The 23,784-nt window shown below is 42.7% G+C and overlaps 1 protein-coding gene across 1 annotated transcript; it reads right to left on the bottom strand.

The window, feature by feature from the left end:
- Window positions 1-4,050: 4,050 nt before the first annotated feature.
- CA4 (carbonic anhydrase 4) lies at window positions 4,051-23,224 on the bottom strand. Its single transcript, XM_051994096.1, has 8 exons — window positions 23,075-23,224; window positions 16,312-16,356; window positions 13,299-13,454; window positions 12,097-12,242; window positions 11,242-11,340; window positions 10,575-10,641; window positions 9,952-10,115; window positions 4,051-8,802 (listed from the first exon to the last, which is right to left on the bottom strand). Exons 1-8 carry the CDS (start codon window positions 23,127-23,129, stop codon window positions 8,605-8,607), a joined length of 930 nt encoding a protein of 309 aa, XP_051850056.1. The 5' UTR covers window positions 23,130-23,224; the 3' UTR covers window positions 4,051-8,604.
- Between the last annotated feature and the right edge of the window lie 560 nt (window positions 23,225-23,784).

Here is a 23,784-nt window from a genome sequence, read left to right as displayed (position 1 = left end):
TGAAGATTTCTGGAAACACCTCTAAAACCATCTCTGCCCTTTATGCTGGTCCTCTGGTTAAAAGGAGTCTCTCCAGCAATTCTGAATCAAATCTTCTAATACACAGCTGCATGTAAAATGTCAGAGATACTGACTCTGTAGCTCTTTCAAAAATACCTTCCATGGATCTACAGAAAATGAGTTTATATCCCAACGCTTTTATTCAATTACAAAAATCAATGTACTTGGGTGAAAACCCAGTTACATATGTTAAATCCCTCAGTATTTACTCAAAGACAAAAGGAGAGTTAGGAAGAACTATCTCAAGAATCAAAACAATGAGGAAATTAACATGGCCTGAGCCTTTGAGAAACCATGATTTTGCTTGGCTCCTGTAATATCTGGATCTGAATTTTTTTTTTTTTTTTGCAGGGGTGGGGAGGAGAATTATTTTTTATAGTATTTTATTTTTTCAAATACATGCAAAGATAGTTTTTAACATCCACCTTTGCAAAAGCTTGTGTTCCAAATTTTTCTCCCTCCCTCCTCTCCTTACTTCTCACTTTCCTAAGACAACAAGCAATCTGACAAAGGTTAAACATGTGCAATTCTTCTAAACATATTTGGATATTCGTCATGCTGTACAAGAAAAATCAGATCAAAAGGGAAAAAAAAACATAAGAAAGAAAAAACAAAACAAGCAAATAATACCACCAAAAAAGGTGAAAATACTATGCTTTGATCCATATTCAGTCCCCATTGTTCCCTCTGAATGCAGAAGGTACTTTCTATCGTGTCTTTTGGAATTATCTTGGATCACCTCAGTGTTGAAAAGAACCAAGTCCATCATAGTTGATCATCATCTAATCTTTCTGTTACTGTTGTACAGTGTTTTCTTGGTTCTGCTCACTTCACTTTATGTTCAGTTCATGAAGGTTTTTCCAGGTTTTGTGAAATCAGTTTGTTCATCATTTCTTATGGGACAATAATATTCCATCACATTCATATACCAGAATTTATCCAGCCATTTCCCAATTGATGGACATCCATTCAGTTTCCAGTTTCTGGCCACTACAAAGAGGGCTGCTACAAACATTTTTACACATGTGGGTTCTTTCCCGCGTTTTATTATCTCTTTGAGATACAGATCTAGTGATGAAACTGCTTGATCAAAAGGTGTTCCGTTTGATAGCCTGTTCCAAATTGTTTTCCAGAATGGGGAGATCAGTTCACAACTCTATCCACAATCCTTTCCACGTTCCCTCCCAACATTTAATAATATCTTTTCCTGTCACCTTAGCCAATCTGAGAGGTGTGTGGTGGTACCTCAGAGTTGAAAAACACATATAATTTAAGGTTTACAAAGCACATAAATACCCTATTTTATAACACCGTTGTTTAGGAGATGCTATCATTATCATCATTTTAAGATACATTTTTATTTATTTTGTTAAATATTTCTCAATTATATGTAAAAATTTTAACTTTTTTTTATGTTTTGAGTTCCAAATTCTCTTCTTCTCTCCCAAATCTCTTACCTCTTAAGAAGGCAAGCAATATAATATATTTATCATACATGTATCAACTCCATTTTGCAGAGGAAAAAACAAGGTTGAGAGAGATAAAGTGACTTGCCTATAGGACAAACAACAAGTCAATAGCTGAAGCAGGATTAACTCCATTATGTGTTGCCCAATCTCTGATCCACTATGCCTCCTGAGTTATCTCATCTTTCTTATAACATGTAGTCTCTCTCCCCTCTCTCTACAATCATCTTTCTATAGCAAATACACAAAATTCAGATCCTGGAAACTAGATGCCCATCAGTTAGGGAACACCTAAACATGGTGCACAGGAAAAGCAAGATTATATGATGATTACTGTGATAGATTTAGTTCTTCTCAGCAATACAGTGATTCAAAACAATTCTGATAGACTTGTGATAGAAAATGCCATCTGCATCCAGAGAGAGAACTATGGAGATTGAATGAGGATCAAAGCATATTATTTCCACCTTTTTTCTGTTTTTTCTTTATTATGGGCTTTTCCTTTTTGGTCTGATTTTTCTTTTACAATGTAACAAATATGGAAATGTGTTTGAAATTATTGTATATATATAAATATATCAAGTTATTTGTTGTCTTGGGGAAAAGGAAAGTAAGGGAGGAAGAAAAAATTTGGAATTCAAAATCTTACAAAAATGAATGTTGAAAACTATCTTTATATATAATTTAAAAAATAAGATACTATTGAGAAAAACTATGTTTTTGTTATTATTATGGTGATGATTAATAGTAAATGGAATAAAATGAAGAATAAATAATGATAGTTTTAATAGTGGATGAACAGAAAGTGGATGGCACATAGTGTTATGCCATAGTTCTCTTTTATTGCCCTGACTCAGTTTCCCTAATTATCCCACTCAGTCCTGCCTCGGTTTCCCTGCTTCTCAGTTCTGCAAAACCTCCTCTCCCTCTTTATCAGAATACTTGATAAGGATAAAAGATCTCATGTTTTAGAATATCAGAATGCCTCTCCCCATCCCAAGCTATCAGAATATCAGGTACCGTTTTATCAAGATGCCTCTCCCTATATCTGGGGTACCTCCCCCTGATTATGTGGTCCCCGTCTCTAGTGGCTCATCCCACCCTGTCAGTCCCGTGTTCCTGCTCTCAGCACCCAGACTCCTCCCCTGCCTCAGTCTCCCCCCTGTGTCTGAGCCACGTGTATATACATCATAGAGAACTCTCATTCAGCCCTGGGACCAAACCATGGATCCATTGGTCCCAGTCTATCTCTCCATTTAATAAATTATTAAATACTCTCTCATCTCTGTCTTGTTCAGTTTCTCCATTGTTACAACAGGAAACACAAAAAATGTTTGTTGACTGACTACAGTAGCCCTCCCAAAGATGCCTTCTGTAGGTATACAAAAATGAGCTTATATTCCAATGCTTTTTATCAATCACAAAAATAAATTATTTTCTCTCTGTGCCATAATTCATCAAACACAAAAGAGCAATAACATTTTTTTTTATCTAAGCTCGATAAAACATAAAAATGAGCAACATGAAATGGCAAACCATAGGTAGGTGGTGTTTTTTGGTTTGCTGTCTCTCAAGGACTCAAGGCTTGGGATGGGAAAAAGCTCGCCCCCCTGACCATCCTTCCTGAGAGGAAGGAGGAAGGAACGAAACGGGACTTCGCCGATCCTGTCTGAGGAGAGCCGGGAGCCCCTAGAACAGGCAGTAATCCCTTTCCTAGGGAGGGAGGTTTAGGAGGTTTAATCTCTTTGATGAGGGAGAAGGAATTTTTCAAAATGAGAAAGGTTCTCCTCCACTCAGGGTAGCTGGGAACAAAAGGCTGAATGACCCCAGCTGGAGGTGGCCATTCCAGGACCCCCCAGGGGAGGACATTTGTCTCTTGCTTCTGACAGTTGGAATTCCCACTGGAAGTAGAACAAGCAGCTCTCCTGAGAACCCCTAGGCTGGGAAATAGGACCCCGGGGTCCCCCCTCCCGGGCCTCTCTCTGGATGACCTTGGGCCAGAGTCAGCGAGTGAGCTGGCACGTTATTCCTTGCCTGGCCCAGCAGGCCCCCCTCCCGCCCTCCCACCTTGGTTTTCTCGTGTGCACAGAATAGAGTCTGGCCAGTTTGTTCCCTGTCACTGGACAAGCTGTGCTCATTCTGGCCCCTGGACCGTCCCGGCCTCACACAGAGGCATGATGGGAAAAACCAGGACTGATTCTGCAAGTTATTACTGTAGGGTCACCCTCTAGAGGGGAGGGGGGGCCTAGTGAGGGGCAACGGCTTGGGGGAGGGGTAAAGATCCCTTGGCCAATGCTGCTTTTGTTCCTGCTGGTCCCAGAGACCTTGTGCTCTAGCTCCGTCTCCTCTTCTGGCTGAGACTATAATGGAGGGTGCTAAGGATGCCCCCCCTAATATTTCTAAGCATCTCGGGCCCCTGTATTCTTTGTAATGGGTGTTCCGGGTTAAAGGGGGAATACTTTTGCTTTGGAAAATAGGATTCACCCTCTTTGTGGCTCCGAAATCAAAGGAGAAATACCAGGGCTCATCTAATCCAACTCTTTTATTTTATACAGAAGAGAAATGAGGATGCGGGTTAGGGAGGGGCTAAGTGACAGAGGCAACATTTATGTGCGTCTTAGAGCCCACATCCAAACCTGAAGCTAATGCCTTCCAGGGGGAAACTCGGGGAAGAGGATGCATTCATCCCCAAAAGGAAAGAGCTCCAGCACTTTCCAGGTGTCCAGGCTTGAGGATCTGTGGATCTCCACTTCACCTCCCCTGCCCCCCACCAACCCCAACCATTCCCCCATCACTCACAGGCAATCCCAGCCAAAGCCCAAGGGAGGAGGAGACCAGCGTCCGAGCCCCCAGGCCCTCCCCGGCTGTTGCTGCCGTTATGGAAACCAGGCTGGCCCCGGGAGCTCGGGACATGTGGTCAGCGGTGACTCGGATCGTGTGTGAGCAAGGCGGGAGGGTGTGGAGGTAGTGAGCTGTTCCCATGGCTATTTATTGGTAGTCACGCCAAGTGTAGATGGTGGTTAAGGTCAGCAAGAAAAGAAACTATTTATTGCTTGTGAGTTCCTGCTGGGGCTCCCCTCTGACTGAACTGGAGAAACCCAAGCACTTGGGAAGAGATTAAACAGCCTCCAGCTAAAAGGGTCCCTAAAGATCACCTAGCTCAAATTGTTCTCGTTCTCAAGAGGTGGAAGGAAGCCCTTCAAGATCTCATAAACATTTGCAAGGCTGCCCTAACTCAAGTGCAGATAATCTGGATGGTTTCACCAAATGCAGAAATCCTCGCCACATTCCTGAAAGGTCATCCTGAAATCCGCTTTAAAGTCACCATAAACTCGGAGTTTAGGACCTTTTGGAAAGGAAATCTCTTTGTTTTTCTTTCTTTTTTTTTTCAATTTGGGAGTGAAAAGGGATTAGGGGATGGGGGACGAGGACTGGGATAAAGTAGCAAAAAGAAAAGAGAAGAACAGAAAGAAAAATAAATGAAAAAAAAAAGGTCATTGAGGCACTTTTTTCAAAAAATACAGAGAAAAAGAAGGAAGGAATGGATAGAAAGGAGGCCAGATAAGCAGGACAGCTTTGAAAGCTATACAGATTTATTGTATTCTATGTTGTTGGGCTTTTTTTTTTTTTTTAAAGCAAACTCTATGAAATAGAGACTTGCAGTTTTATGTACAACCCTGATTCTGTACCATGTATATGCAAATGTTTGTGGGGTTTTTTTTCGTGTCAGTTTTGGAATAAAAACAAAATGTTTTAAAAAGAAAAAGTTTGTTAATGGAGTCACATATTTAGAGCTTTAGCTCCAATGGTTCTTTCTTATTTTACAGATGCGAAGCCTGAGCATCTCCTTTGTATATTTTATATAGACACAGTTGTTTGCACATCATGTCCCCCGTTAGAATGTGAGCACCCCGAGGGCAGGGGCTGTGTTTGCTCATCACTTAGCACAGTACCTGGCGAATACTAAATTATTAATAAATGCTTATTAGCTAAGTGATTTGTCCAAGCTAATAAAAGGCAGAATTGGGCTTCAGTCCAACTCCCATAACTTTAAATCCAGCACAGCAGTTGGAGTGCCAGGACTGGAGTCAGGGAAACTAGAATTCAAACATGACCTCCCCTACCCGATACTGGGCAAGTCCCTTATCCCCCTGTGCACCTCAGTTTTCTCATTTGTAAAATGGGGATAATAATAGCATCTACCTCTCAAGTTTGTTATGAAATTCAAAGGAGGTACTTAGTCTGTTGCCTGTACTTATACTGTTATATATCAGTAGAAATATATGTATATATATCATAGAAATGTTAGCTACTGTTACTATTACCAAAATTGCTAGAAATTTATTTATGTTAACACCAAAACCTGACTCACTATCTTGGTCTCCTTTCACTATCACTTCACCCAGATCAATTCCTCTTAAGTGGGTGAAAACTTTCAGATTTTTGAAGACATTTCTCTTTCTTTCCCCCAGGTTTTTTCTTCTCAAGACTAAAAGTCCACAATTCTTACAAGTGTTTCCTAAATGATTCTGATGCAAATTGTGTCCCCTTGACTTTAGAAACTCTCCTCCAACAGAGACCCACAGTTCTGGGCAGTTAAGTGGTTTCATTAAGATTAGCCCGGACAACTTCCATTAGCGTAAGTGGTCTCTGATATTTTTAAGGAATGGCTTGAAACTCCAAGATAAGTACTTTCTTTTCAACTGGAAATCTAGGCCTGGGGGCATTGACCTCACATGGCCAGGGCTCCGTACAAAGCCCTCTTCTCTCACGATCCCTCAGGGCTCCCTCAGGGGTGGTCCAGGTATGGGGGTAACAAGAAGTGAAAAACTGAAGAGGAGAAGGGTGCCTGTGGTCTGAGGAGACCCAGGCGAGTTTGCAAAAGGCACTTTCTGTGTGTTCCCACTTACAGAGAAGGAAAGAATGAAATACCTTCTAATCTGGAAAAAGAGGAAAAATGATCTGTGACATCTCACTTTGGAGGTCTGGGGAGAATGATTCTCTATTATCTATAAAGATTCTGATTCTGTTGTTGAGAGAAAGCTAAGTGATAGTATATGATAAGGGTAGAGGAGAAAACTCCGGAGTAGCTGGGAATGACATTCTCAACAGAAAGCCAGAATTTTACATCCTAAACTATTCCCCGAGGCAAGCAGTGAGGATCACAGATTATCTTGTCTTTTTGATCTTAATTGAACCTTTGTTATTTTTGAGGACTTTTACTCTAGTGCAAACACCAGGTTTCAACCTCCTGTTGAATTCTTAGCTGATTTCTTCGCATTGATAAATCATCAAATCTCCACAGTTATTATATTGAATCTGAAATTCAAAATATGATGCTAAAATAACGGTTTGGTCATGTATACTTATTGTGTATCTAATTTATACTTTAATATATTTAACATCTACTGGTCATCCTGCCATCTAGGGGAGGGGGTGGGGGGAAAGAGGGGGAAAACTTGGAACAAAAGGTTTGGAAATTGTCAATGCTGTAAAATTACCCACACATATAACTTGTAAATAAAAAGATATTTAAAAATATGATGCTATTTTTCCCTTATAAAAACCTATGTGTATCCCCTTTTCTTTGCTTAGAAACCCATATGGATTTAGCCTGTTGTTAGCAGTGTAATAAAATCTTTGCCTCTTGATTTGGAGAAGATGTAAGCCTACAAATTCTTTCAAGACACCTCACGACATCAACCCATAACTCCAATATGCTTTTGGAACCCCAACATTTGGAAATTCTTGAAACCCTAATATATTTTTTGAGTTCAATGCTTCTGTACTCTCCCAAATTCCATCAGTATACAGCTTAGGGTGAGTTCAAAATCAGCCTTAGACACCACTAGCTGTGTGACCCTGGACTAGTCACTTAACCTTAAGCTTCAATTCTCTCATTTATAAAATGGGTTTGATACTAGCAACAGCCCCCATACAGGTTTGTTGTGATTCTCAATGGAAGGATTTTGCAAAATTTAGATCCATGTGTTAGCTGTTATGTAAGCTATTGTTCCTAAGCTATTGGTCCTCTTCTCTGCTTTCCCTTTCTTTTCCCTCCCTGGCCCCTCTTCTCTTGGTACAGGAGGAAAGAATTGCTCTGCTGCTAGAAGACCGAAGTTGTAACCCATATTCTGCCAATAACCAGCCATGTGGTCTTGGTTTAGTCCCTTTTCTCTATGGATTTCAGTTTCCTCCCCTAGTTGGACTACAATTTCTAGGGTCTGTTCCAACTCTAGCATCCCAGGGTCCTTGAAAGGGGGACACCTTTACGGGAATGGCTTTGTCCCCATGACATCTTTTGTATTTGGAAGTGACCTAATAATAAATGGGCAATATATCCCACAATCAGATTTTTTTTTTTTTTATCGCCAGCACCTAGGACAGTGCAGGCTGGTACAGAGTAGTTAAGGGACTGAGTAAATGTTTATTATTTGATTGATTGAGATTAGCTAAATGTTTCATTGAATTAGATCACAGAGATTCCCTTGCTAGTGGAATTTTCTAATTTCTTTAGGTCTTCTTCTTCTTCTTCTTTTTTTTAAATGGTGTCACAAAGACCTTGATAAAGTAGAGATTTCCTTGTGAAAGGGCAGGTATCTTAGAGTCTTATCAGTTAACACTTCAGTTAGATTGCCATCCAGCTTAGAACTGGGCAAGTTGGACCAGACAACCCAGGGTGGAGACAGGCCAGCGAAAGGCTGAAAGGGCAGGTAGGAGGAAGTTCAAAGACTAACTTTGGTCTTTCACAATGTGAGCAGAAGGAGGGGAAATCCAAATAGGCTCAGCGACCGAGGTTGGAGGAAATTCTGAGCATTATCCCCTCCAACAAGGCAAGGCTGGGACCAGTTTGAGTTGGGCAATGGGGAGTGTTATTAAGATAAGACATGTCCCACTTATAACAAAGAATAGAGCTACTTAAGGGCAGCAGTGAGGTGCTAAGGAAAAGTTTATCTAAAAATATATATATATATGTACACACACACACACACACACACACACACACACACACATCTATACAGTATCTTTGTGAAAATCCAGAGTCCAGAAGGTCAGATGTCCATGGATCCGAGGTCTCTCAGTGGAGGGACATAGCCAGGAAGTAGGTGAGCAGAGGGGCCAGGAGCGTGGGCCAGGCGTGGGGCAATGCCATCCCCACCCCGGAGGTATAGACCCGGCGATTCCCCAGCGCCTGTGTTTCCCGGAAGTTGTCTATGATGGGCATTTTTTCCTCATCCTCCTTATTATAGAACAGCTGCCTGGAGAATTCCAAGATCTGAAAAGGGCCAGGGATTCTGGTGACTTTACTATCCTTTCAGTAGCCACGTAGGCTCCCTCGCTTCCTCGGAAGCACCTTCAAGCATCACTTTGTGAGAGAAGCCTTCCCTGACCCTGTCCCCAATCCCAAGTATCTGCCCCATCTTTTGCATCTACAAATATCTGCAGACACACACATACAGACACACACAAATACAACACATATGTACGCATGTGTATGTGTGTGTTATATATACACCCCGTAGAAGGCAAGATCCCTGAAGGAATGAACTAATTTCGTTTTTGCCTTTGTATTTCCATAGCCTGGCTCAATGTCTGGCTCAGAGCTGATGTTCTTGACCTTGATCAATCCCTCTTCAAACTTTAGAGCCTTAATTTCTCTGATTGAGGCCTTTGCATTCCTGTCTTGGTGACCTCTTGAAGGTCCTTCTCTGATTAAGATGTTTGGGAGAGATGAGACGGACAACCCGGGGTGAATCACCTCCTCCCTGTTCCTTTGGCTTGCTCCCCTTAGAGGAAATTCAGCCCTCTCCCCCCATCTCGCTCCCACTATCCCTGTGTTACAGGGTTAATTTCTATTCTCGTTATAGATGACAAAAGGGTCTCGGACGGGGCTCAGACAGAACTCGGCTTTTGAGCATGGTCGGAAGAGGGAGGGTATGTATGGGAGGAGAGTCAGGTCCCGGGACATGTCGTTGCTTTTCTTGTTGGGAACTGGGGAGAGACTTTCAGACGGAGCAGAGGGAGCCCCAAATGACCATTTGGTGGCCGGCCTGCCGTGCGTGCTGAATTAGACTAGCCCTCAGCCGAGACCCTCAAGCCCAATCGAGCAGAAGCCAAACCCCATTAGCTATAAAACCAGGGATTTGTATTCAGTTTGTTAAGCATCTTCCCGGCTCTAAATCCTATGAACTGTTTGTATTGTTCTCTCTCTGACTCATATATTGAAGTTTGGTTTTCTTAACTAGACTGCAAGTTCTCTGAAGCTATGTCCCTGTGTATCCCTCTAGGGTTTTCCCAGGGCAGAGAGCAGGCACACAACAGCAGCGGATCAAAAGGATTCCATTCCTACCTTGCCTCGAGCCCCCCATTTAGCCCCACAGTCCCTGTGGGGAACTAGTCTAAAGCTGAGACCCCCGGATGTTACCTGGTCTTCACGGAGTTGGATAGGTTCCTGAAACACAGTCCAGATGACCTTCTCTTGGCAATCAGGAGTAGTGAGGGAGCCCTGGTATCGGTAGTAATGTTTCAACTTATCGACTTTGGGGAGGAGGTCAAAAAGGCTGAACTCTTTGAGGGAGGTATCTTTGGCTAAGGGAGAACCAAGACAAAAGGACCCTCAGAATTATCCAAACCACAAATCCCCCTGTGACCTTTCCCCTCCAGTCCCCAGACTATTCTCGAAGTCTTGCCCATCAGATCTCTTCCTATTCTTCCAGTTCTTTACTACAATCATACTCCTGATTCCTACAGATAGAAGAGCTTTATCCCCTAAACTCTTAGCCTCTGATTCTGCCAGATGATCCCCTCATCCTCAACCTTACCTTAACCACAGATTGTCAGAATCATTCTTCCCCAAAGCTGCCCCGACCAACCAGTTTTAGCAACTTATCCAGAGGGTCAGGGTGGTTCAAACTTCAGGGTCCTGCTCCTTTGCTTCTCCCATCCGGTTCTTTCACTTTCATCCCTCACACACGTATTTCCTCCCTCAGGTTCCTCCTCCCACCCATGTCCCTAGCTAGGGCATAGGAGGTGCTTGTCATGGCTCACATTTGTATGGGACTTTCTTCAGGTTCTCCACCAGATTGGAGAAGCCTTGATGTTTTTCAGATGAAGCCTGGAAAGAGAATGATCTTGTTATAGGCTAGGCAGTGACCCTTGGATAGCAGTGAGGGGTATGTTAAGGGGAAGGATTGGAAGAATCTTTGAGTTCAGTTTCTTGGGCTCCATCTCAGGGCATCCCTTGATTGATTGATAATTGAGTGAGATGTTCCATGGTGTTCAGATATATTAGCAGAAGGAAGGACCCCTGTCCTTTGGCTTAGGCTTGACCATCTTCTCCCATGCCTGTAAGACATAGAGGGGAGAGAGAAAGAAAGAGAGAAAGAGAGAAAGAAAGAAAGAAAGAAAGAAAGAAAGAAAGAAAGAAAGAAAGAAAGAAAGAAAGAAAGAAAGAAAGAAAGAAAAAGAAAGAAAGAAAAAACATACAGACAAGCCCGGGGGGGGGGGGACTGAGTGAAGGATCAAGAGAGATTGAAGAAGAGAAGGAAAGACAGATAAAGGCAGTCTCTCTCCTCTTCTTCTATTGCCTATCAGTCTTGTGTGATGGCATATCCTTGTCTTCTGGTGATTAGAGGAGAGTAGAAAAGGGGAAAGGCAGACTCGGACAGGTAGATAGGAATGAGAGAGGACAAGGGAATGGAGAGGAGGTTCTAACCTTGATTAGGAATCCCAGCACAGCGATTTCATTATTTTCATTCCCATTGAGTGCTTCTGACACACTAGAATATTTGTCCTTGATGTGGACAATGTGCATCTGGAGCAAAAAAAACCAGGAGACAAAGAGTTAGGATGGGTACCTTCATTTTAGCTATGTCCCTGGTCTTCCCCAGATCTCTTTCCTCAGGTTTTAGTGGTCTCTGAGTTCTAGGATGAGGACGATGAATAAGGAAATGGAGGCCCAGAGAAAGGAAATAAATTGTGGAATAATAATATCATAGGTTTAAAGACAGAAGGGATATTAGAGAACATCTAATACAACTCCCTTATTTTGTTGAGCCTTCATTTTTGAAGAGGACCAATGGCATATTGGGGTGATGCTCATCTTTACTTTAAAAATGAGGAAATTGAAAGAGCCTGAGAGATGAAGTGACTAGTCCAAGGTTATACAAGTAGTGACAGGTAGGATTTAAACCAGATCCTTTGATCTCAAATCTAGTGTTCTTTCCACTGTGCCATGAGTAAAGAGACATAATGAGATCAGGGCAGTGGTGGAGTAGGGAAGCTTGGAAAGGACAAGGGCGCAGAGAGTATGTCTCTGGTATCTGGGTCCTAATTCCTGTTTTGCTACTAATTAACCATGTGATATTGGGCAAGTCATTTTTCCTCTCTGCTCCATATATATATGAAAGTGGGGACCCATATATATTTACACATAAAAGAACGAGGATAGTCCTCTAAAATCATTTCCAGCTTTCATCTTTTATCATACCATGATTTAAGCCAAATCCCAGAGACCCCACAAGGGAATAGGACTGCAGCTCTCCAGACCTTGGAAGGATGAGCCCCTCACCTCCATGGCATAGGATTTCCCATTGATGGTGTGTTCAGAGCCCCGGTTCACAGAGTCCGACCAGTGCAGATGGAATGCGACTGCCTTATAAGTCCCCGGCAGGCCACCTTGAGAGATCTTGATTGAGCCACTAAGCGCCACTTGCACTTGATGAGACAAAAGTATGAAAAGAAAAGGATGAGAGTCTGTGGGGTCCTCTGGTCCAGATGCTTCATATTTCACATTAGAATCATCATCCTGACAAACTTCTCTGTCTTTGTCTACTTTCTTTTTTTTGTATTTTTCCCCTTTATCCAATAAATAGGTGTTTCTCATTTCCCTGTCTCAGCATGAAAAGCTCACCTTAATAAATCCTGATAAGACAGAACCTGCCTGGCCTTTATCTGAATTCAACAAAAGCTTAGAGCAGATTGTCACTCATTTTTTCCTACTCATTTGTAAATTGTTTTACGAATGAGAGCTTCCAGAACATGGAGAGCATTCATTTTCTGAATATAAGCCATGTGGAAACAGAGCAAAATAAATGGAGCGGGGTGAGATGTCATAGATTGGGGAAAAATAGAGTAGTGTAGAATAAACAAGATGGAGGAGAATAGAGTAAAGAAAGGTTGGATAGAGTGGAGTAGATATAAGAAAGAAGAGAATATCATAGAATGGAATAAGATGCAATGGAATGGAACAAGATGGAGACAAATTGAGAAGAGCAAAATGAAATGGAGTGGAGAAAAATGGAGTAAAATGGAATGAACAAGATGGAGGAGAGTGGAGAAGAGTGCAAGATGGAGTGGAGTGGAGAAAGATGGAGCAGAGTGGAATGAACAAAATGAAAGAGAGTGAAATGGAATAAGAAAGAAAAGAATATGGTGGAAGATGGAATGGAATGAAACAAGATGGAATGGAATGAAACAAAATGGAGGAGAAATGGAGTAGAACGAGATGGAATGATATCGAGAAAGATGAAGTAACGTAGAGAGTAATAAAAAGGAATGAAGGTGGTGATGTGGACTTTCATAAGCTGGAATGAAACAGAACAAGATGGAGAAGAACCAAGTAGTACCTAGAGCAATAGAAGAAGGTGCAGTGGAAGCTCCCACTTCCCTTTTTCTTCCTCCCTTTTCAGATGGTTCCCAAGTACCAAGGAGGGGACAAAAGAACAATGCTCTTCCTTTGGCCCTTCCCCTTAACACGGAGAAAAGACTGACCTGAATGCCCGTTGTTTTCAATAACCCGTGCCTCCTTCTTGTCATAGTTGACGAACTGGAAAGGCTTCAAGGAGTCGTTTCGAAGGACTAATTTAGTGTCGATGTTAATTGGAGACTGCTGTTTGTCCTGGCAATTCCCAGGCCACTTGCTTGGTTCTGAAAGGTTAGAAAGGAGAGAAGGAAAGATGGGGAAAGAGAGACTGGTACCGGGTCTCAGTTACAGCAGAGAGGTTTGGGGTGAAGCAAGATTCCTTACTGATGGGTGGACCTTATATAATCCTGTCTTTCATTAAAGGGCCAGAACTGTGACTTTTCACTGGCTCACCCTATGCCTCAAATACACTTTTTTTCTCAGCTTTCTCTCATAGAATTCTATGTTCCCTTCAAGATGAAGTGCATAAGTATCACTTTCTACACAAGCCTTTCAAGATCCACCCAGTTCCTATTACAGTCTTTCCCTAAATTATCTTGCATAGTGTCCCAGAAGTGTCCCAGAAGTGTAAGTGAATCCATAAGATTAACATTACATTAAGACTTTAGAAAAGCCTGGATACATACATTTTGTCTCCTAATTAGAATGTAAGCTCTTTGAGGTCAGGGAACTGTTCTTTTTGTTTTGTCTTTGGATCCCCAGCACTAAACAGAATTCCTGGTACCTTAACTGATATTTAACATATGTTTACTGATTGATAGATTGATTACTATGAAGCTAGGTTCATAGCAACTGCTCCATAGATACCTGAGGAAATGTAATTTTCCTGTAAGGTTAGTTTCCCAAGACTCCCACCTACCCCTTCTCCTATAAAATAGAACTGGTTGAACCTGCACCTGCTAAGCTACTAAGTGGATGAAATTAAAGCATCACAGAAATCATCTAGTTCAATCTCTCATTTTTCAGAGAAAAAGAAAAGGAAGTTCCAGAGAAAGGAAGTTATTGGTTCTCCAGCTAGAGAATAATTATACTGTAATGAGGATTCAGGGATCCTGATTTCACCATCAATATACTAAATTATACTGAGTGGTAGGGATGTATTTTGAGAAGTGTGGTATATTATTCTCATTATGTCCATTCCATGAATGAATAACAACAGTATTAATTACATTTTTCTCCATCATCTTAACCCTTTTCAGGTTTTAGAAAAGGAATCTTTAAGGGACTTGAGGGCCCTGTGTTTTGGGACTGAAGAGGGATAGCCTGTTATCCAGATTATTTTGTATGATATGGCATTTGTGTAATTATATGAACAAGAAGCTTAGCCATGGAAAATAATTAAGAAAATGCCCCTCTCTCAGCCCTTTGCACAGGTCAGAGACTTCAGATGTAGAACTGAGGATACATGATCAGACTTTGATGGAGATGTTTGTTAGTTTAACTATACAATTTTTCTTTCCTTCAGGGAGAGGAGGTCTTTTTATTTTTATTTTCCCCAGTTACATATAAAAATGACATTTTGGGGAGGTTATATATGCACATTCTTTTTTTTTTTTAACATTCATTTCCTTATGAATCATGTCAAGAGAGAAAAATCAGAACAAAAGGGAAAAACCACAACAAGAAGAAAAAAACAAAAAAAAAAAAGTGAACATTTTACATTCACTCTCCATAGTTCTGTTTCTGGATACAGATGGCATTTTTCATCTAAAGTTTATGGGATTGCCTTGGATCATTGAATTGCTGAGAAGAACCAAGTCTGTCATAACTGATCATTGCACAATCTTGCTGTTGTTATGAGCAATGTTTTCCTGCTTCTGCTTGTTTTGCTTAGCATCAGTTCATTAAATCTTTCCAGGCCTTTCTAAAATCAGCCTGTTCAACATTTTTATAGAACATCAATATTCTATTAATTTCATATATCATAATTTATTCAGCCATTCCCCAATTGATGAGCATCTACTCATTTTCTAATTCTTTGCCATTACTAAAAGAGCTGCTACAAATATTTTTGTATATGTGGATTCTTTTTCCTTTTTTATGATTTCTTTGGGATATAGGAAGGGGGTCTTCTTTATAAGGGATATTTCCTTGAGCAGGTGTTGATATATTCAGAAATGAAAGTGATTTAAAAATAAGATACCAACACATTTTTTTTTAAAATGGGACTAGAAGATCCCTAAAATCCTTTCAAGATTTGACATTCTGTGAATCTATGAGTCTGTTTCTTTCCATTTACCCATACCCCTCCAACTTCTCCTTAGACCTGGCCCTAGTTATGTTTCTGACACTTATAAACAGAGTGGAGTTTGGGGAGAGAGAGGGAGGGAAAGTCCTTGATGGAAAACAGTCAACTCTCAGTTCTCTGTTTGAAACAATGGAGAATTCTCAAACTGTTTTCCACTTGGGTTTTTATAGTTTATCACTGGGTATTTTTGCTTTCTTTGTTTTTATTTTAATAGCTTTTCTCTTGTAAGAGAGAAAGAACAGACATTTTTTGATTCAGAAAAGTCTCCATTCTCTGAGAACCCCCTGAGTGGTTGTGGGAGGAATAGAATCAAGAGCATGCTTAGAGGGATGGGGGAAACAAGCCAGAAATTAGATATTGGTCAAAGGTGATTTACAAAAGTATTTTTCCAAATACTTGTAAATGTTCATTTTTGTAAAACTTTGTGTTCAGATTTTTCTCCTTCTCTTCCTTCTTTCCCCCTTTCTAAGACAGCAAGCAACCTGATATAGGTTAAATATGTGTGATTCTTTTAAACATATTTCTATATTTGTCATGTTGTGCATTCAACCAAAATTCAAGAAATGACACTTTCTAAAATGCTGGTATTTATATAACACTTCAAGATTTGCAAAGCACTTCACAAATATTATTTCATTTGATTCTCACCACAACCCTGGGATATAGGTGCTAGTGTTAAGACGTCCATTTTACAGATGAGAAAACTGAGGCAGACAGAGATGAAAGGATTTGATCAATTGCTCTGACCCAGCTGGGGTGGGATTAGATTATTAAATGATAGATGGGCTCCCTAAATTAGGAAGGAGGAAAAGATTCTGAAGTCTCCAACTCACCTGTACATGATATTTTCTTAGCTTGGGATTCATAGCACCAGTGCTCTGAAAGAGGAAAATAAAACATAGTGTCAGTTATGAGTACGGGGTGGGGTGGAATAGATATGGAGAGAATGGGAAGTCTGTGATCCTGCCCTTTTGTGGTTCTTCCACATTTCTAGCTGCTATTCCTTTGAATCCTGTACTGGCTCCTCATTTTCCTCTCATCCCTTTAGTGTGTGAATGTCCACTAAAATTCTGTCCTTGACCTTCCTCTTCTCTTTATTTGAAAGAAACAAACTCAAAAAAAGTACCATCTCTCTGTGTGTTTGCAAGCTTCAGTCATTTATAACCTCTGAGCAAATGATGTCCCAAATTATGACTCCAGTTCCGTATCTCCAGTTGCCTCCTGGACATTTACAATTAGACACTGACTGAAATCTCAAATTCATTACATCCAGAACAAAACTGATCTCCTTCTTCTCCAAACTTTCCCCTCCTTCAAACTTCCTTCATTTTCTGTTAATGACATCACCTTCAGGCTAGTGATCTCAGAGGGATCTCTCCCCTTTCCTCCTCTCTTACAGCCTTGCCCTTCTTTCACAATTTCACCAATATCTCCCATTCCCATAAGCACAGTCCAGCCCCTCAGCTCTTCTTTCCTAGACTATTGTAATAGCCTCCTAGTTGGTTTTTTGGCTTCCTTGTTTTCAAATTCACTCTTTGTCCAATTCAGGGTCATCTTCTTTATCCACTGCCCAGATCACAAAAGTTCTCTACTCAGAAAAGTTGCATTGGTTTTCTCTTAACATTTACACAATGAAACATACACTTCCAGTCCCTTTCACTCCAATTTAACATCCATTCCTTTTTTTTTTCCTTCAATGGTATTTTATTTTTCCAAATACTTGTGTGTGTAAAACTTTGTGTTCCAGATTTCTTCTCCTTCCCTTCTTTCTCTCCCCCTTTCCAAAGATAGCAAACTATCTGATTTAGATTAAATATGTGCGATTCTTTTAAATCTATTTCCATATTTGTCACGTTGTGCAAGAAAAATCAGATCCAAAGGGGGAAAAAACCACGAGAAAGAAAAAAACAAACAAGCAAACAACAACCATGACAAAAGATGAACATACCGTGCTTTGATCCACTACCCACAGTCTCTATAGTTCTTCCTCTGGATGTGGATTTACCTTCCATTCTTATTATCTATGCTTTACATACTTCACATCCAAAGAAAGTAGATTATTCTCCAACCAATTCTATTCCTGTCCTCGCCAGGTTCTGTGCCTTTTGCTCACTCAAATCACGTCACCATCCCCTTTTCCTGAAATGTATCCACTACTCCCCCACACTCCTTCCCCCCCTCCTGGAAACTTCTCTTTCTGAGAGGTCCAACTCAGGTAGACCTAACCTCTGACTACAGGGTGCCTTTCTGAACCCCTCCTCCCAGCTTTGGTTGTAAATCCCCGAGTACAGGATGAATTGTACCCTAAGTTATCTTTGCACTGACACTAAAGTTAATTTCTTAACCCATGTGGACCTGAAGTGGAAGTGGTATATGGAAAGTGAGGAGCTGCCCCTTCCCTCCAAGATTAGGATAGAGGAATCTGATCAGCTAGGGGGAGGATGGATGCATTGCAGCATCCGGTGCAGGTTGGGGCAGGGGGTTGGAGGATTGGAAGCAGAGATCTCCAGTCTCCTGAGAACCCTTCCATCCCAGTGCACCGATGGATATTTGCAGAGATGCATGCACAAGTCTCTACGGACCAGCCCCCTGGGTGCTGTGCTTAAGCTCCCAGAGGGCAAAGGAGGGAAGAGAAACGGAATAGATTCTAGCTCGTGTCCTATCATCTCTCCCTCTCTCCCACCTCCTCCTAAATATATAAATACCCATATATTCTGTGTCTGCTGTTTATCAAAGATCTTCCGATCATGGGAGCTCCAGCCCCACCCCCACCCACCAGCCAAGTCCCCTAGAACATTCAATTCTGTCTTTCTTTTGGCCATTAGGCTGGCTCTGCTAAGGAGGATTAACTTCGCAGGGACCTCCCCCTTGCTTAACAATCAGATTTGCTGGCTCAGCCGTGTGAGTTTATTTGAGATGATGGAAAGCTAACACAGGTCCCTCAAACTGCCCCCCTTCCTCCATCCCTCCCTACACTGTGTTATTAAAATAAATTCTTGGCCAAGCTCTCCTTCTCCCTCCGGTGCCAAGTCCACTCTCACCTCTTACCCTCCCCAAGGCTACTGCTTCAGTCCCTAAGTCCTTCCTGCCTGTATCCCTGACAGATCTATGTACCTATGGATCAGTGAGGGTAGGGAGAACATTGGGCTGGTCCAGGAAGCAGGACTTCTAATTTAAAAACCCCTATCTTTTACCTTTCTTCTCAGTACTGAGCCCTATCTGTTTCCAGGTTCCTGTCTCCTTTTTACTTTAGTAAGGGCTAAAAAGGGGGTGTTCGATGTTCATGTGGCAAGGTCACAGGAAGATAGTTGCATATAACATGACCTTGAGTCATCTGGATTGATGTCTCTATTGCAAAATCAGGAGGTCCATTGCTTCTGAAGACCAGAAGGGATGGAAGATGGGGAATGCACAGGACAGACAAGGTCATCTGGACTTCTAAGGACAACATACCCCTCCAAGGCAGCAGAAAGGGTTTGGGGACATGATTGGCCAGATGGACACCAGGATTCCAGGTTTAAACAGGGAAGGGAGAAGTTAATTATGGGCTGGAAGTCTCGATCTCCCCCAGGTCATGATGGTTGTGGACGTGAGGGTAAGGAGGGTTGATCTGCCGAAATCTGACTAAGTCTCTTCCTAGGAAAATGAGTCATAGGCTTCATATTTTTGAGGACTTCTCCCGAATTCCATGCCTGCAAAAGGTCACAGGCACTTAATCTGTGATCTCTTGGGAGTAATATATTCTGGTAAGGAGGTATGATTCAGAGATTCTTTGGGGCTCCTCAATGCAACTGTAGCCCACGGCTGATGCTATAGCCCTGCTCCTTCCGGGGCTTCTCACTTTCTTTGACACACGGGTCTGGGACCCTACAGATGTTGAGATGGAAACCTCTTTTTTCCCACCTTCCCAGCATACACCCCAACTGTCTGCTTCAGGAAAAGAAGCAACTTTAAAAACTGTTCTACATCTCTCCTGCAAGCAAATGTTTGCTTCTCTGTCATCAGTTGAGCATAACAGATCAAGATTTAGAAATGAAAAAGATCTTAGAAGACATTTAATTCAATTCCTTCATTTTAGAGGTGAGAACATTGAGATCCAGAAGACGAAAATGATAGAGACAAGATTCAAATCTCTAGCTCCAAATCCTTTGCTTTTTTTACTTAATTGTTTTTCTTTATGACAAGAGATTATTCAATAGTGGTGGTGAGATACATTGGGAAATGGCCATGGTATAAAAACAAAGGGAGTCAATAAAATGGTAAATAGAAAAAAAGGAAACTTAGACATTGGGGTTCCAAGGCAGTCAGACTGATCTACAGATCTATAGAAGCTATGGATGGGCTGGGAGCTACACATCACTTCCCATCCCTCCCTAGGAATTTGCTCTCCCCAGGCTTCCCTGGTTTCTAGCCATGACCTCTGGTCAGTTCTTAATTATGTTGACTTTTGAACTGTGGTATGCTTTTACCTACTCATCTCAAAAGGAAATGAACCAGGGAAACAATAGTGTCGAAAGAGGCCAGAACCTTGAGTGTAGGGGGTGGAGTGAATTGGGGAAGTATAGAATGAGAGGGAAAAATTAAGGTGCCAGAAATTGTAAGCTGGTGACAGCGAACAAATAAGAGTATCACGAAGAACAAGAGCATCTATATTTCAAGATGCCATAGCTTAGTCTCACCAACATTTTGCTGTCTCTGAACCCCAACCTTGCCAAAATTGATTCCACATCCCATGAGAAGCAGTCAAGCTTAATTAGAGAAGGTTGTTCACGTTCAATTCCTTGTCCCTGTCTTTGTGCATCTGCCCCAAGAAGGAGTGGAGTCAGAAATCTGGGAGTATCTGTACCTTCTCTTCATTCCAACTCTACCCCAGAGGCTCTGTGTCCCGTTCAGCTCACACAGCATGTGCAACATGTGTGAGAGCAAAATAAAGAAGTGCCCCTGTGGACCTTGCCCATCAACTCCTCCCCACCTCCATCCCCCTCACCCCAGGGTTCCTGAACTCAGCAAAGCCCATGTTTCTGAGCAAAGTCTCAGATTCTCTTGGACAGGGGTCTGGGCATGGAATAAAAGATGAGCCCCACCTATGGGCTCCATTCTTCCCTTTCCCCAACTAAACTCACATTGGGAGGTGAACAATTTGGCTTCTCTCCAGACTTAAGCTTCTTCCTTTCAAAAGGAAATGTGAATGAAAAGGGGGTAAGACCAAAAACATCCAACCTGAACCCTGAAGCTCTGGAGGTAGTGGGAAGTGGTAGCCTTAATGGTGAGTTGTTGAGAAGAAATAGATGATATTTGGGAGGGAGGGAGAAGGGTTGGGATTGTAAGACTCTAACCAGGGTTCTCTGAGATTCAGGCAAAAACTGTATCTTGTGTATGAGTATGTGTGGATGTGTGTATTGTGGGGCTGATGGGAAGGATGGAGCAAAGAGAAAAAGGAATGAGAAAGAAGCCGTCTTCTAATCATTGTGTAAGGGAATTTCATCTTTATTGCCCCAATCCACAAGGAAAAGAGGGCAGAGAGATGCTAGATAACTGATTGCTGCCTAACCCAATACCAACTTCCTTCCAGTTATACTAGTTCAGTCCCTTTCAGTTCTAACTCTCTCTCCAATCTTTTTCTCTCCCCTATCATCCACATGGTTCTCCTCAGACCCACATATCCACTGGCCCTTCTCCTGACGCTGATAGAAAGAAAGAATGAGGGGGACACTGCTGGCATCTAATCACTTAACAGCCAGGAGTAAGAGCCCTATCCTCAATCCCCATTACATTTGCCAGAAGAGAGAAATGGAAAAGAACTACAGGAATGGGAGCCTTAGAAAGATTTAAAGGAAAACCTTGGCCAGAGTCCCTCAGTAATAAAGCCCCCAAATCAAGTTCAGAGAGACAACTCCTGGGAGATAAAAAAGTGCCAGTTCTGCGATTCCATTTTTGCAAATGAAGTAACTGAGGTTCCGAGAAATTAAATAAGTCCAAGGTCACAGAACTAGTGATTGCCAGAGATAACACACTCAGTTCTGCTGAACTCAGTTTTGGTGCTCGTTTCAGTCTTTGTTGCTGTCTGAGAATCTCAGGCTTCCCTGAAAGACTTTTGGGGAAGGGGTTAGAGAAGGTAAGGGCTGCCTGCAGGTAAAAGGGAGGGAGACGTCCCGAAGTTTTCCCTTCCCAAGAAAAGTTGGTTGAGGCGAGAGTTGGGGAGATGGGGTTGGACAAGCGCCGATTCAGCGCAGGCGATAATGTCCCTCCCCGGCCCCCCAGCTGCGTGGATCCTGGCTTCTTATCAAATATTAACACCCTCCCCCTAAACCTGATAATTAAGAACCTTGCCTCGCTATTAATCTTTAAACGAAAATCACCCCGGCTGGAAAGACCGGCTGAGCCAGGACCTCGCAGTTCCTGGGAGCTCACCTCCCCACCTCTCCACCCCCCTCCCAGGGAAGCTAGCTGGCTGGCACCGAAGGGAGCGGAGCCCGGCTGTCCTTCAGCAGACACCCCTCCCCCTGGGCAGAAGCCCCAGGTCCGTGCTGGGAGGGGCACATTGCGGGGGAGCCCGCAAACCAGTAGTGGAGCGTCCACTCTCTCCCTCCACTAGACCATCTGATCACAGACCAACCTCTAGTCCGAGAGACCCTGAGGCACCCAGGGAAGGGGAGGCATCTAGACCCAACACATACTCGGCCCAAATCCGCAGGCTCCCGGACAGGGAGGGTGCAGGGCTAACAAGCACGGAACAGGGAGAGTTGTAAAGGCGTGGTGGCTGGCTGCCCGGGACCCAAGAAACTTGCTCTCTCCTCTGGCACTATTTTCTCTCGGCGTTGGTCTAGTCTCACCGTTTCTTTGTATCTCTGTCTCGGGCATTCACCGTCTCTCGATCTTAGTCTGTTTCTTTGTGCCCGACTTTCCCTCTCTTCTCCCGAGCCTGTGTCCATCTCTCTACCTCCTCTCCGTTTTTTCCTCTGCTTCCAACTTCGTTTCTATCTACATCTTTTTGTTTGTTTTCTAGCTCTTTTTCTCTGTGTGTCTCTTTGCCCTGTTTCAAGCTCCCCCTCCTTCCCCTTTTCTCAATCTGTCTCTTTTATCTCTTTTTGCCTTTTATTTCTTTGTCTCGATCTATATCTCCTTATCTAGCCTAGTATCTTTGTCTCTTTATGTCCGTTTTTGTCTGTCCATTTTCTCTTTATCTCTCTCGGTATCTATCTCCTCTCCAATATTTCTTGTCTATCCTCCTCTGTATGTGGTTTTCTGTCTCAATTTTCTCTACCTATGAATATCTTCTCTTGAGTTTTTCCCTTTTTCTCTCCCTCTATCTCCACCAGTTTTCTGTTTCTCTTATCTGACTGCTTGTCTATATCTTTTGTGTTTTGTCGGTCTCTTGTCTTTGCCTGTTTCTCGGTCTCTATCTAACCATCCATCCATCCACTTATTTATCTCTTGATATGTTTTCCTTTACTCCCACCTCTCCTGTGTTCCCGAGACAGTGGATTCCTCTTACCCATCCGCCTAACTGACCGGACAAGGAGTTCTGTCCCTGGAATAGATCCGGAATGGAAGAAGGACTAGGGAGGAGAGTGGGGAAGAAGGGAGCTAAATCACCTGGAGCCACTAGCTGGGCCAACGTGAGGGCCAGCAGCATTAGGAACAAGATCATCCTCGGCTGTCCCGCTGTCTGTCCGATTGTCCGTCTGTCAGCTTGGCCACGTGTCTGACCAAGAATGAACCTCGCTCTCTCCTGCGGTCATGTTTCTGTCTCAGGGTTTTTATAGTGGAGCACGAGCCTGGGCTGGATGGCCAGGAGAGCTGGACCTCGTAGTCAGGCTCCTCCCCCTCTTCTCTTCTTTCCTCCCCTTCCCACCCCTTCTGGAATCCTTCCCTTGCTTTTCTCATTGTCTACCCCCATCCCAAGTTCCTCTCCCTCCCTCCTCTTCCTCCTTCTCCCCCTTCACCTATTCTCTCTTCCACCCTTCCTCTTTGTCCTCATCTCCCCTTCTCTTTCATTGCTTCCCCTCCTTCTCCGTTTCTTCCCCACTCTTCCCTTGCTCTTCATTTCTATCAATCATTCAGTCAATAAACATTTATTAGGCGATTATTACGTGACAGGCACTGTGCTAAACACGGAGATGCCAACAGAGGCAATCTCCGGGGCCTCCAGGACCTCATTATCTCTTCCCCCTCTCTTCTTTCTCTCTCTCTGACCCCAATTCTCGTTAATCTTTGACTTCTTCCATCCCCACCCTGGTCACTGTCCTGATGGATGATATACTGGAGAGGAATATGATTGGGGTGCCCTGCCCTCTTCTGAGAAG

This window comes from Antechinus flavipes, chromosome 4 (genome assembly GCF_016432865.1).
Source record: "Antechinus flavipes isolate AdamAnt ecotype Samford, QLD, Australia chromosome 4, AdamAnt_v2, whole genome shotgun sequence".
Lineage (NCBI taxonomy): Eukaryota > Metazoa > Chordata > Mammalia > Dasyuromorphia > Dasyuridae > Antechinus > Antechinus flavipes.
Note: the sequence above shows the minus strand (reverse complement) of the source record. Positions and strands in the feature narration are given on the sequence as shown.